Source organism: Heliangelus exortis, chromosome Z (genome assembly GCF_036169615.1).
Source record: "Heliangelus exortis chromosome Z, bHelExo1.hap1, whole genome shotgun sequence".
Classification (NCBI taxonomy): Eukaryota; Metazoa; Chordata; class Aves; order Apodiformes; family Trochilidae; genus Heliangelus; species Heliangelus exortis.
In genome coordinates this window covers 65,281,319-65,296,335 of record NC_092454.1, presented here as the reverse complement: position 1 = coordinate 65,296,335, position 15,017 = coordinate 65,281,319, and the positions used below count along the sequence as shown (strand labels likewise).

At 41.6% G+C, this 15,017-nt stretch overlaps 1 protein-coding gene across 3 annotated transcripts in view; it reads right to left on the bottom strand.

Annotated features, from left to right (window-relative positions):
• The window catches only part of PLPPR1 (phospholipid phosphatase related 1), a 152,971-nt gene that overhangs the window by 16,474 nt on the left and 121,480 nt on the right, over positions 1-15,017 (bottom strand). For all 3 annotated transcript variants that reach the window (XM_071730822.1, XM_071730821.1, XM_071730823.1), the window contains 2 exons: positions 14,330-14,518; positions 4,601-4,733 (listed from right to left, as the gene is read on the bottom strand). In XM_071730822.1, the coding sequence (XP_071586923.1) occupies positions 4,601-4,733; positions 14,330-14,518 (322 nt within the window). The remainder of the gene's footprint in view (positions 1-4,600; positions 4,734-14,329; positions 14,519-15,017) is intronic.

Below are 15,017 nucleotides of genomic sequence, written 5' to 3'. Positions count from 1 at the left end.
ACTTTTACAGATATTTAAAATGCCACTGATTTGAAACAAAACAGCAGGGAAAAAAAGCAAAAAACAAACTAGAAACTAAAAACAACCCAGCAACAAAAAAACCCAGGGAGCTGTAGAAGAGCAGCTGAAAAGACATTAGGAAGAGGGAAGTGAGAGGCCAGTGAGTGGAAATGAGAGCAAGGTGTTGGAAGGCCTTATTAGAGAAAAAAAAAGAAACCCTTTAGCAAAGTGACAAAAGAAACAATGGGGCTCATGAGACATCAGAAGCTGTGGTCTTCGGTAACACTGTCATGCCCTCTACCAAGTGCATTTATTTAGGCACTCCTGTCTTTCCCAGTGCTCAGCAAATTATCTGTATTTGTCACACACCATTTAATTTGCTTAGAAAATGCTCATATTACACATGCTGTCATACTCTCCCAATTCCTTTTAGTATCTTTTTTTAAATAAGATTACAGTTTCAATGGAGGGAGTGTCTGGAAAGACTCATGGCTCTTTGGACACTGATCCTCAGCCCATCTCTGAAGGTTTTGCTCTGATAGTCCTGTGCATCCAATAAAACCATAAGTTTATAGCCCTGTAATGCAGGCTCTGCTAAACCACCCTTCACCATCATATCTTAAAGGATGCGTTAACGGAGATCTTGATCATTAATCCATTTTACAGCTGGAGAGATGGGGGAAATTTATTGCCTGTTGCCATAGCACCAGGAATAAGCTCAACACCAAGCTTCTTCCCATCACTCAGAATATGATCCCCAGGGCCAGCTTTGATGTCCCAGTGAGGATCTTGCAAAGCTCACTGCTCCAGGTGTCTACTGTGCCTGGTATCTGTCCACTTCACCTTCCATTGTTCAGCCTGGATGCTCTTCCCTCAGATAAATGAAGGCATGTGGTCTGGGCAGGAAAGAAGAAATTCAGTTCCCAGTGCAAAGGTACTCTGGAGCCTCCAGACTCCTCTCCTCAAACACAAAGGATTTCTTTCTCCCTTACTGCTTCAGAACTGTCAGCTTCCATGCAGACAACAGCCAGCTCAGAGCCAGCCATGGAAGAGAACAGTAAGTTTTCCCAACACAGGGACCTGCTTCTTCTCCTAGAGGTTCTTCAGAGGTAAGATGGGACACCCTACAATAATCTAAGACACAGCAGCAGTGTAGGTTGGAGGCTTCACACCCAAATACAGCTTGACTCCTGCTGAAAGGCAACCAGTTGTTGACAGAATGAATGTGTGCTGTTTCACAGTGAGGTTCAGGTCCCAGGCAGACAGGAGGATAAGGTGAGGCAAACTGTGTCCTGCATCTGCCTAGGGAGCTGGCATCAGAGCTCTGGGGGTATGGCTATCCTATTAAAACAAACTCAGTCTGTGTATAAATCTTGTAAACCTTTATTTGCTGCACTAAAACCTTAATTTGCTGAAATAAAGCCCTAATTTCATTATTTAGCTTCCCACTGTGAGATGTCACCCTGCTTTAGATTAAGCTGTCAGCAGAAGCCAATCTGTGCCATTTGTTAACTGCAAATTATGCAGGTCTGAAGTAAAGCTGGTAACTAAGTCATGAAGCACTTTGCATTTCTAAATATCTGAACTAGAGAGGGGATACTTGCCTGTCATCAGGGCTTTGCAGGTGTCCAACCTAATCACACATATTAGAAACTGAATACAATGAACTGAAACACAGTGCATGCTTCAGTCACCTGGCCAAACCGAGTCAGTGAGGTCTGAATCCTTGATCCTGTGTGTATCAGGGCAGCTGTACATAAGTAGACTAAATCTTTAGCTGAAATCATTCACTAAATAATGTAAAAAAAGTTATAGCCTCTATTTGCAATACAAATGATGAAATAGAACATGAAAGCAAATTCAAGATTACAAGTTGCTAACAAAAAATAGTGAGCTGGAAATTACCACAAGACAGGGTGAATAAAAACATAAGAGGTCTGTAGACTCAAGTTGGGGGACAGGGACAAAAGGCAGAGGCCCAGGAAACAGCCACTCTTATCCCCTGCTTTCCTGAGGATCCAGCACATAAATGGTGAATTTTAGCAGCAGAATTTTGAAATTAAAGTGCTGCAAGAGCTGGGGAGAGGAGGGAGGGGAGTTTCTGAGACTGAAGAATACCAGTGATGCACCACTATTTTATACAGAAAAAAACTGTTCCTAAGCAATTGAATGCTTGTTTGACCTGAAAATCTTCAAATAAATGTCTGTGGAAGCAGCTATAAAAGATAAAGATGAAACAAATTGCAACATATACCAAATTCTGATGTTTTCAATCTAAGCCAGCTTTTTTTCACTGATAAATTATCTTCTAAATACAGGGAATAGAACAGGTTTTGCCAATCTAAGCTGCAGTAAAGGACCTGATGTGCCCTGAAGCAGCCCCTCACCAAAAAAAGCAACTTAGTGCCAATGTGCAGAATTTGTTCCTGGATCAGGAAGCAAGAAGAAATTTTGGTTCTGCTTCCTGTGGACAAAGAGACAGGAAGAGACTTAAGACAAACACAGAGATTGTGGGTACCCCCTCCCTGGAAGTCTTCAAGGCCAGGGTGGATGGAGCCTTGAGCAACCTGGTGTAGAGGGAGGTGTCTCTGCCCATGGTATAGGATTAGAATTAGATTATCTTAATGGTGCCTTCCAACACAAACCATTTGATGATTCAAGGTCCCCATGAAACTCAGGAGGGGACAACCTTAGAAACAGAGTGCTGCTGAGGCTTGAGGTAAACAAGGAGAAAATAAGCTAAGACAGTGGTAAGCAAGATAAGAAAAATCAGAGAAAATACAGATGGGGCTTTGCCAACATCCCAGGAGCGCTGCAGGTTGTTGGTTATACTTAATTCTTTGTTCTCCAATCCAAGTGCAAAAAAGTCCTTCCATTATGTAAACATGAAGAAGAAACAGGAGGTGGGACAAAATCCAAATGACCCCATAGATACAGTACAACAAGGGTGGTTATCTTTCAAGTTCCCTTCTTGTTTCTCTTTCCTTACAAAATCTGAATACTGACCGTAACTTTCTGCTTGCTTTGTGGAAAGCACATTTAGGCCACTATTCTTTAACACCCATCTCTTGCCAACAGCTCCAGATACAGGCAAGGAGGGAGAAACAGCCAATTTGCCTTTCTAAAATTTGTGAATAGCAACTCTCCAAAGCTCTTCATGATGTTCTTTGCAGGGTCAAGCAGCAGAGTTATTTTCTTTCTGACAGATGAGCACCCAGACACATCAAAGGATTTTTCTCATCCTTTCTCATCCTTTTGGGTAATCCTCACCATAATGACTCATAAGGTGATATTCCAGTGAATTCAACTACTCCTTTTTTGCAGATACTCACTTAAGTCTCAGACTTGCTAATAGATCTAGGCCAAAAGAAATAATCAGATGTGGATATTTCAATGAACTTTTACCAACATTAAATGGGCAGCAAAGCTCTTTGCAACAAGCCAAAGTGCTTGCTAGGGTATCTTGGAAGCCAAGCTATTTAATCATCTCTGTAACTTGTGGCCTTCAAGTTCAGAAGACAAGACACAGGCAAGGATATACATGTATGAGCAACTCTGCAGTTCCCCTAGAGAACTCTATGCAGTGTGTAAGGATGTTTCCCCTCCAAGAGCATACAGGGAGGGAGGTGCTGTGATGCCCTGCAGGCAGAGGCCCTTTCGTCAGGGGGAGCCATATTTACCCCTGGCCCATGCCAGCAGCAAGACAAGTCACCCCGTCCCATGAATGAATTTGGGATGCCCTATGACCAACTAAAGTGGGAAGCTAGAGCCCCCTGCATGTGCAGTTCAGAGCTCCCCTCTTCTTACTGCTGCTACAGGGAAATGCTAAGTGAGCAACCAGCTTTCCCTTATCTCCTGGCACTCAGGGTGATGTTTCAGCAGCCTTAAATGGCTGTGAACTGGGAAGCCCTGAGAAGACAACCAGCTCCTTGGCCAGTGCCTCAGCAAACTGCACTTCTGTTCCCCCTCCTGCTCCTAAAGAACCATGGGTGGTCCCCTCAGAAAGGTCTCATCCAGTAATCAGCAGTGTGAAAAAGGCACAGCAGTTTGCAAGCATCATATAAAGCCACCTCCAAACAGTTTAGTGTCAGAACTTCTTAATTCTTTTCTCAGCAATTAACTCAATGAAAGCACCAACAAAAAGCAAATACATTAAAAATAAGAACATTATTTTAAAGTGGACTCTAGGATTTTTACACTGTGCTCAGCTGAACATCATGTGCAGAGCTATGGATATTAAAATCAGAGCTGAAAAGAAAAATGCCAGAGAAATGGGCTTGTGAGGACCAATTTCTAATTAAAACGGATAGCTTACACAGACTAGCAATGACGGAATTATTAAGGATTTGATTGGCATAACCTTTCTTCACGGGTCCAGAAGAAGCATTAAGCTCAGCAGAATAGGATATAAAACAGCTCCAGACAGCATGAAATGGCACATATTGAACCTTACTTTGCAAATCCCTGGGGGGACTATTCAAGGTGGGAGATGCCTGTAAAAATTTCACAGCTTAATTAATTTTGTGGTGTAGATTATTATGATGTTTCATTCTGTTTTGGAGCAAACAGGGAGTAAACTTGCAGTGCTCAGGGTGCTTACCTATAAAACGTACAATTCTTCGAAGCAGTGGGTTCAGGTAACAGCACTCTCCAGTCAAAATGGTTTTCTCTTGAATAATTAGAGTTTCTCGTGTTGACTTTATGAAATACATGGATATCTCACCAATAAAAATCTGCCAGGAAAGGGAAAGAAACGAAAGGTTAAAAATCACATGAGCAAACACTAAAATATGGGTGATTGGCTCCAGCTCACAAAAACCATTACACAGCAGAGTGTCTTTCGGATACACACTCCCACAGAAAGGCTGCACATAACCACTTGAGATGAAACACACTCAAGATATTTTATTATAAGACACAGGCAAGGAACCAATATCTGTGGGGAATGGTCAGAGAAACATGTAAGAGAAGTGTGTGCATGCACACACCTGCACAGAGACACCCAGAGGTTGTATAAATAACAATGAACTAGACTTAGTTCACTCTGACTGCTGGCATGGTATGTCATTCCGAGGGCAACAATTTATCCTTATTAAGCCGGAGGAGCAATCTTACTGATTATTGACATTCAAGCCAAGTGTGCTCAACCTCTTTATAATTCCAAGGGCTGATGGCGAGAGATGTGGAACAGTAAAATGAACGTCGATAATGGCATCTGGGGGTAGGAGCCAAAGCACAGGAGCTGTGCTGAAATATTGCCTTTATCCTGTTTTGCTCCATCTGCTCTTAACAGAATTGGCAACCAGTTCAATAAGCTCAGCTCACTAACTACAGAGCTGGGAATTAAGAAAAAGACGATCTGCACTAAAACAGTTTAAAAGTGACACTGTTTCAAACCATTTATTGTTTGAATTATGATAATGCTCAGAAGTTTGAAATAATAGATTTGGCTCTCTGTGCCTGGGGCTGTACGTACACATAGAGATACAATGCATACTCTGAGAAAATTCTACTCTGTGAACACATAGGCTGGGGGACTTAAAAAACCCAAGTGTTTCAAGTAAGAGAGACTTCAGTATGAAACATATCAACAGTCCCCCTTTAACAGTACATCTGTTACGAGTTCCTTTGCATCAGAAATTAACTGAATATTTTCCTGCTTCAAGTCTCATTTTTATTTCTATGAATTTAGCTGTCTGGCATACTTCTAACAATTCCCATGTGGATAGATTAGTTCCACCGACATTTAGGAGTAAATTTTGTCAAGCTACAAATCTGTTTAATTCTATTGCCCTTATTTCAGCAGAGTTATCCCAGATTTCCTGTAGCATAACAGACCAAGAGGCTAATTTTTAAATTAATAGTGCCTTTGGTTTAATAGAGTTTAGGTGTATAATTACAGAGCTGTATTTGTGAGGTGATGTAAGACAATTCAACATAACTAGACTGTTCTCATGGTGTTATCTCTGGCACTGAATTTAGTTGCCTGAATTTGAGGATTTTCTTTCCTTGTTTATTTAATTTGGGTTCTAGAAAGTGAGCCTTATTTTTCTTCAAAAATTTGATGGGGGCCTGACCACCCAGTTCTCATGACTTATCTAGGTATGCAAAATTGAATGAAGGCACATTTTTTTTCCTTCAGGCATCTCTGAAGTCTGCCAAAACAGAATCAGCACCCTAGGAACTGGTACAGTCCTAAATCTGAAATCTAATTATAGATACATATATATAGCTGGAAAAAGAAAAACAGCAAGCAAACTACTTATTGCTGTTTGGGAAAACAATGCAAAGTTAATGACCTGCTGTATCATATTGGCTTAATAAGACAGTAGGAATGGCATGAAGATTGTGCTGGATATTGAGGGCGGGAAACACGGGTGATCTGCAGTCTGAGGTGATGTAAGTAATAGGGAAGCAAAGGTAGTGCCCTTGGCTGTGATTTTTTTCTTACTTTCCTGAACGCAAAAGCAGCTCAGCTACGGTGAATTTATGTTGCTTGGACATACTTGCTCGCTTTTCTTTTCATGTTACTATTACGTAAATACACTATGATGATGATCCAAAGCCTGAGGATTAATTAGCAATATCAACCTCTGTGGATCTCAACCTGTCGAGAAAACTTCTTCAATTAGCCCTGCATTCCTACTACTGACAGTGCCACCACATACTTGCTTTTCAACATTCAGTTCTCAAAAATGTCTACTGCACATGCTCCTCCTGAGGCAATAAATGATTTCTCCCATTTTCCTCATCAACAGCTTTTGGTCCATGATAGATCTGGAACTAATAAATAGTCCTTCAACTTCTGAGCTGACATTTTTAGACAGTGAAATATCAGATGTTCCCCTATCAAGTTCTCAGCACAATGTGAGCACTCAATACTACCACCAATCCTGCTGCACAGGTGACCAACAGTTTTTAAATTTAATTATCAATTAAATCAACAAAACATTGTAATTGATGCTTTTAAAGGGATATGGAATCTTTATATTACACTCCTTGTAAATCCTCCTGATTAGCAATGCTGCTGTTTTTGCCATCAAAAACCTCTGCTTCCAAGGCAGGCATGGGTTAGGGTCACGGGTGCAGATGACAGCAGAAATACTGTGTCCTGGAGACAGTCAGAGGCAGACCTTGGTGACCGCTTTTGCTTTGGCAACAAACTAAACTGAACCTGGGTATTGGGACATCATTACTCTTGGTTCTGCACAGGTTTCAGCCCAGGGTCATTGTGACATTTCCTGAATCCCCTGTAAAGATTTGTGTGGCTGTATTTTCAATTTCACAAATAGCAAGAACTAAATTAACCAAGTGTGCAGCATTCAAACAGCAGCCAAGGGGAGGAAGAGATATAAGGAAGGCACTTCTTATAAGACAAGCTATGTGCTGAGCACTTAAAAACAGAGAATACAGGCAGAGGAGGCTTATGAGCCTCTCAGCCCTAATCAGCCAGCTTCAAAATGACTCCACAAAACTCGCAGGCCTGTCCACCAAAAGGTGACCTTTGCAAAGTGCTCCAGAAGGAGTTTCATCAGCACTAGCTTGGATTGAGCCAAAAGCATTTCTTCCCTTTTGCATCACAGTGCAGTACCTCAGGGCTGCACTAGGCAGCTGCCTGTCAGGAGAGATGCTCTTCAGGCTCTACACAGAGGCTCCAACAATCTGTCATTAATTAAATAGCAGAAAATTTTCATGAGCATTACAGAGTGTGGATGCACTGAATCAGGCTGTATTTAGCTGGCATAGGGCCCCAGACGCTCAGCACAGACCCTGCACAGTTGTGTGGCCCATGTCTCCAAGATCAGAGATCCCACACCCTCGTGGAGGGCACTGCTTCAGCATTTGACTACTGCCATTACACTGGTGTAATACTGTGTAATGTAGTAAAGCAGTAACACAGGTGACTACTGACACATTTTCTAAAATCCAATCAGTTTGTCTTCTTGCAGCCCGCACCTATTGCAGGGCTGCCTCTTGTACTTTGAATACTTTGTCTCCATCTTCTCTGCAGTCTCTAAGAATACGGCCCATATTGATTAACTTGGCATTGTTAGCTCCTTAATTCCTTAGCTGTCCCTCACGGTTAGCCTGGGGGTTATTGATCTGCCATCCTACCTGCTGCCCACAGGGACAAATATTGAGTCTGCACAGCTGACACTCCACAGTTCAGCCTGGGCAGCAAGAACAAAGCAACGTTCATACTGATAAGACACCTTAGGAGGCAAGTGGTCACCAAGGTCTGCCTCTGACCGTCTCCAGGACACAGTATTTCTGCTGTCATCTGCACCCGTGACCCTAACCCATGCCTGCCTTGGAAGCAGAGTTTTTTGATGGTAAAAACAGCAGCATGGCTAATCATGAGGATTTATAACGAGTGTCTGAAGAAACTGGGGTTGTTTAGCCCGGAGAAAAGGAGGCTGAGGGAAGGAGACCTTATTGCTCTTTACAGCTACCTGAGAGGACGTTGTGGGCCAATCTTTTCTCCCAAGTAACAAGTGGGAGGACAAGAGGAAATGACAACAAGTTAGTGCAAGGGGAGGTTTACAGTAAAACTTCTTCACCCGAAAGTCATCAGGCATTGGAACAGGCTGCTCAAAGAAGAGAGAGATATCCCGGGAGATATTTAAATGATGTGTAGATGTGGTACTGAGGGACATGGTTTAGTGGTGGACTTGGCAGTGCTGAGAGTTTTCTCAGGCGCTCTCTCATCTTTGCCACCACCATCTGGACAGGCCTCCAGCCCACTGGAATCAATGCAGAATAATGCATTCTGCATAACTATAAGATGAAATGAAGCAATGCCTTCAGCTGAATATTGCAAAGATCATTCACTCATAATAAAAAGAGGTCAAAACCTCTATCTGCATTCACTTACTTACCATCAGATTCTGTTTTGTTGTGGGGTTTTTTTTTTTTCTTTCTTTCTAGGAAAAAATGTCTTATCATTATGCTCAAAACCCCCCCAATTTATTGTGACAAAACTATCCATAATAATTATACTAATCAAGTTCTAATCAAGAGAAGAATTTTCCCATAGGTCTGCATTGTTCCTCAGAAACTGGCGTGTAACCAAGATGATTACAAAGTCCTGGAGACACTGACAGTAGAAATGCTTGGAAGTGTTACACCAGCAATCAAGGTGTATTCGTTTTCCAGAATGGTGTGTAAATACCAGAGTATGAACATTTACACAGAGTAATGGGCATCCTTTATGTAAGGAAATGTAAGGAACAAAACGGAAGATTGCATGGAAACTCTGATGGCATTTCTATTCTACTTTAAGGAAACAAAGAACACTGCTCTTGAAACCTGCTACTGTTCAGCATTCATTTCAGCAAGGGGGCTCTGATACTTTGCTGCTTTGCTTCTCTTGGGTGGACAGACAAACTGCACTGATGGAGCAGTGCAGGCAGCACCTCTGAACTGCAGAAGGATGGTTTGCTACCAACTGGGGACTGGACTGTTTTACAGTAACCTCACATGGAAAGCTAGGCTTGAGGAACATTAATATTCATGGAGTGGTGGTGTCACCACTGAATGGTCAAGGAAATGGACTGAAAATTGTATGTTTGTGCAAAGCAATTTGTTCTACTTTAAACCTTGATTGCACAACCCATAATGGCAAAAATGTAAAGTACCACACACAGTGCATTGAAATGTCAGGCTTTCTCCCAGATTCTGCATAACATGCTGCTGTCTAAAAGTTACTTTTAAATTCCCTAGACCTGTGATCATGGAACTCAAGCTCTTGTTCTTACATTTCCAAGCTGCTCTCAATTTTTATACTCACTATGACTGAAAAACTAGCTGGTTAAAATACCTATGCTACATTTACCTCTAGAAAAAGTTTTGCATACTAAGACCTCCAACTCTGAAAAAAAATTTCACAATTTTTCTTTGGCTAATTCCACCTTTCCTGAAGTACCTACAACTTTCAAAATGAGGAGCTGTCTGTCTTAAAGCTCCATAGTGCAGCAGTCAGTTATCCAAATGTGCAGATCATGTTGCTGTAGGCCATGTGAAGCCCAAGACAGAAGCAGTTCTTGGAAAATTAGAAACCTTTGATCCTTTGAAAGGCAAAGACATAAAGTCTGTGATACCCTTGCAAGGCCACAGAGAAAAATACCCTTCTCAAATGCTTGCCATGACTGACAGGGATGGTGGATTCCTGTCTGCAAAAAATAAAATTATTTAACCATAGCTTCTCCTTTATCATGACACATGCTGAAAGCTTTCCTATACCCATCTCAGCATGACAACAGGAGCACTCTAGAAATTTAGCAGCTATTCAATATCCTACTACCACTGATGTTAGTACAACTGAAATTAGCCCTCAAGAAGGGGAAATTCTCTGGAGAAAAAAAGGTACCAGAAATACCTGGCACAAGATGAAGATGAAACCATAAAAATCCTTTGAAAATCTTTGTGGCACCTACAGATAAATACAAGTTCAATACAAGAAAAGACAGGATGCCAGGAATCCCCCTCTCCTACCAGTATGGACAGCAAAATATACCACTTGAGTCTGGAAGGATATATTGTAAGGGATAAACCACTGAATCTGAAATAAAATGGCCAGTTGTGTCTTTACAAAGAAAATATTTTTTTCCTTATGTAGGTGCAGTTTTTCATTAAATTAATCATATCCTATTGCTTTGCTGTAAAGATGCTAATACCACCACACTTGGAAAATTAAAAATTAATAAGGCAGATGAAAGCCTTTGACCTATCCTCAGTGGAACATTTGCAGGAAAAAAGCATTTCAAAGAACAGACTAAGGCATACATGATTTTCATTTATTTAACAGTACTGCCATGAGATTCCCCTTGCAAGGAACACTCATTACCAGAGACTAAGAGGTTATCCGTAGGAGCATTAAGAGACTTCTGTAATTCTGATTTATGATGCTTAACTACCCAGTGCAGCAGGCAAAAATGGTTAAATGGGGCCAGTGACATCACATGTTTGAAGAACAACAAATAAAACTGCAGAAAACCAGGCTGGTTTCATTATTTTGCCACTAAAAGTGGAGGGAAATGCACATACAGTGGTTCCAACCCACAACAGCACTTCTGAGAAGTGTTGTCAGGGAAGAAATAAAATAAATGCATTTGTTTTCCCCACGGCCAAATGACTGAGACATAAAGATATTCCATTAAATTTACAAAGATGCTCCCATTTGGCTTGCAAGCACTAGGACACCTCACAGCTATGCTGAAATCAGGGCTTTGAGATCTCCCCAGACCTTAGTAACAGGATTGCACTTAAAAACTTCTTGTGTCTCAATGAGAAAGCTTGTGCTGACACCCAGCCTATTTTCCATAACTCCAGAAACACTGCTAGCTGGCACCATGAGCACTCTCTCCTTGCCACTGGTTTCCAGCCCTTCTAAAGGTAATCACTCCTCTCATGCCATGAGGTGTCATATGCAGGAAGCAGGGATCAGATCTGCTGCTGTAAGCCCTCTTAGGCAAGCCAACCCATCTGCTGCCAGAAAGTGAAGTAACAAGTAATTGTAAGCAGACACTGGCATCACCTCTTGACTTCTGCAATTTCTTCAGGGTGATGCTGCAGGATATCAGGAATTGTTACAGAGAGCAAAGTGTAGAGAGTGAAGATACAACTCAGCTCGTGGTCACTGCACACAAAGTTCCCTCTCACAGCTCTGCTTTCCAGGTTCTTTTGTTTTTGGGAGGTTCTCTTGGGTTTTTTTGTTTGTTTGTTTGTTTGTTTTGGGGGGAGGGAGTGGTGTGTTTAATTGTTTTGGGGTTTTTTGTTTTGTTTCATTTTTTTGTTTGTTTCTATATGATCACCACAGTATAAATTAGCCACTGTTTCACTTGCTCCTTTCATTAAAATCACCAGGACATTCAAGTGGACCAAGCACCTCTTCCCAGACTGTGACAGTCCAAGGGACAGGCAGCACCCACTCAGGTACCAGATGATGCTGAGAATGCTCACATTCCTAGTGGTCTAACCAGCAGTACAAGGGAATCCGGAGGTTAGGGAGACTCTGAGACCACTTTCTGTTTTATTTACTACCCTGGCATTAGTGACTGTTGCCAAAATTGAGCCAGCAGTCAGCTACCAGCTGAAGCTGAAGTCTGAAATTAGCCTTCAAGGAGAGGAAAGTCCCTCAGAAAAAGATGAGAATGAGAAATTAACTGGAATAACATATATAACATATTGCTGAGCATCTGTCAGGGCGACAGAAAAAGATTCATCTGACATTTGGCCTAGTTGAGGATTAGCCCAAATAATACATTAAATAATTAAATAATGCATTAATAATAGATTAAATAATTAAACAATATATTAATACTACACTAAATAATTAATGAATGTCTTAATAATACAATACAGTAATGCAAATAATGCAAATAAAGCATTAAATAATGTATCAACACATACTACATTAAAAAGGGAGGAAAACTATTTCCGAGGTTTGACCTGTTGTCTCCCTGAGGCTGTATGCAGAAACCACAATGCAGCATGGTGCAACAAGCCATGTGCTGTCCCCTGGCCTCATCTTCTCTAGCTGCAGCAGTATAGGCACTGTAATGGCCCAAGAAGCATGATTTTGGTAGTTTATATGGATAAAAGCAGTGGACCAAATCATCCAGGGCAATTACTGTACTTCTGGACTCAGGCTAGCACCTCTGCACAGCTTACATTGCATGAGGCAATGTGAGCTCCATACAGCACTAAGCTGAAGGTTTCTGTACCCAGAAACTTTATTTGACATTCCTAACAGTCCTTCACTCCCATCGGCTATGAAAACTACGAAATCACCACCATTCACCTCCTGAAGAAGACTCCCAATTTAGCTGTTCATAAATAAGAATAAGTAGGAAAAACCTCTTGGACCACTGAAAAGAAAGAAAATGCTGATCTACTAGAGCCAAAATCTGAAAGGTTTGCAGCAAATTTTGCCGGAGCAAGGATTTAAACAGATTTAAACATTCTAATATCCAAATAACGATCAACATTCTAACCACCACTTGCTCACCCAATGCTGTATCACTGAACTGAGGGACAAACCTACTAACTTCATTGTTACAGCATCCAGGTCCAGCAGCGGCACTCCAGAATCTTCCTACAAACACTGCCTGTGAAAGATACTTCCCTAAACAATGTAATTTTGTTTATCTGGAGGAAGCTTATGTTTTCCTTTGTAAATCATCTACCAATGCAGTACAAAGTAAAATCAAAGTCTTAACATTCAACTAAGTTTCAGTACAGAAAATAATACTGATCCCGTACAGGATTTTCATAATTTCCCCATGTAATCCAATTGAAAACGCCTACTCATTTTCAGAAAGTGTCCTGTATGAAAAGCAAGAGCCTCTTCTGATGATCCCTTTCACATTTCTCACAATCTTTCTCTGTCACAATGTTTCATGCATTACAATTGCTGAAGACCAAAAATTAAAATAGGCTGTGGTGTGGCATTCACCTTTTACAATTAAAGACATAATGAATACCTTTACTAAGCTTTCAAAAAGGGATGCAGAACAAAGTTAATATAAGAAGGAAATACTAAAGAGAAAGAAAGAAAGAGAAAGAAGTAAAATAACAGAGTACACAAAGACCCAGTCTGATTAGCATTTATCAGTGTAATTACAAGTGCAGCAAAACTGGCTATTTGTGAAGTTTGCAACTTACTGCAGAAAAAAATGGAAAAAGACCGAAGTTTTGCTTATCAGTGACTGTAAGAATCTGTTCGGAATTGCATGTACTCAGCTAATTGAGTATTTTCATCTGCTCAAAATCTATACTGCAGCTTACGAGTTGGATAGTAAAGAAAATCAGGTAAAAAACCCAACAGTTAAGTGGGTGTGGCTGCCAAAATAGCGAGTATAAATACAGGGGAAATAGCATTCATAGTTTTCTTTGTACTGAGCATCTCTGCTCATCTAAGCCTTTTAAAGCTCCTCAGCAGTCCTTTTAAGCATGGCAGCAAATAAACCTGATGCTGCATGTCTTAAGTTACTTGAGCTTTAACCTGTTTGCTTATTTCCAGCAATACATCACCTTTTCATTAGCGTTGCTCTGGAGCCCGGGCAATTTACAGCTAATCACTGACGTGAGCAAGCTATTGTGAAAAGCTTAACAAGCTCTACCCCTGTTGTGCACTGTGATTACCTCAGAATAATTACTTCTGGTGATAACTGATGAAGATCATATTACGCTAAGGCAAAACAGAGACAAATCTAAGAGTAAATCAATTACATCTGTAAAGAGAGAAAGAGAGGACAAAGATATTATGGAACTATTACTATTGCTTAGGGAGCAGTCCTGGAGTGGTCAAATAATTTCTTATACTTACGATAGCTGTCGGAGTAGAAGCCAGCACACAGTAGAGCACAAGGGGTGAAATAAAGCTCTCATCCTCTGTTCCCGGGTAGGGTTTCATCAAATTGCCATCTTGACAGAAGAAACCTTGGATGTGCACCTCAAAAGTGTCAGTGTACTCGAAGTAATAGGCGAGCAGAACAGTCCCAGCCATGATAACAAGCTGAAAATACAGCATGGTCACACAGAGCCGTTAGTTGATTGCCTCTTTTTGTCTTGTTTTGTTTTTTTTTTTTTTAACAGATGCAGATGTGCCTCCAAGCTACCCTCGTCCCGCCGAACATTCCCCCCTCCACCGCTGCCCCTACAACCGCGCGGTGCTGCCGGGCGCGCCTGTGTGTGGCTGCGCCTCCGCTTCTCAACATCTGTTATATAAACCTCCTGGCAAAGGATGCTAATGAACGCCTCGGATAGGAGTGGGTTTGCAACGTGGCTCGTAGAGGGACGGGAGCTCTGACAGCCGCTTTTCCAAAGGGCCTGTGAGAGTCGAGGGCAGCACCCATCAATGGTCAGGGCCAGGGGCAACGCTGCAGCAGTCAGGAGACGAAACCTGCACACGGCAGGAGCGACGTGGAACGGGTTATTACAGAGGATAAAGGCAGCTCAAGCCAAAATGCCTCCCCACTGCAGCTGGGGAACAAGCACCCGATGCTCATCAAGAG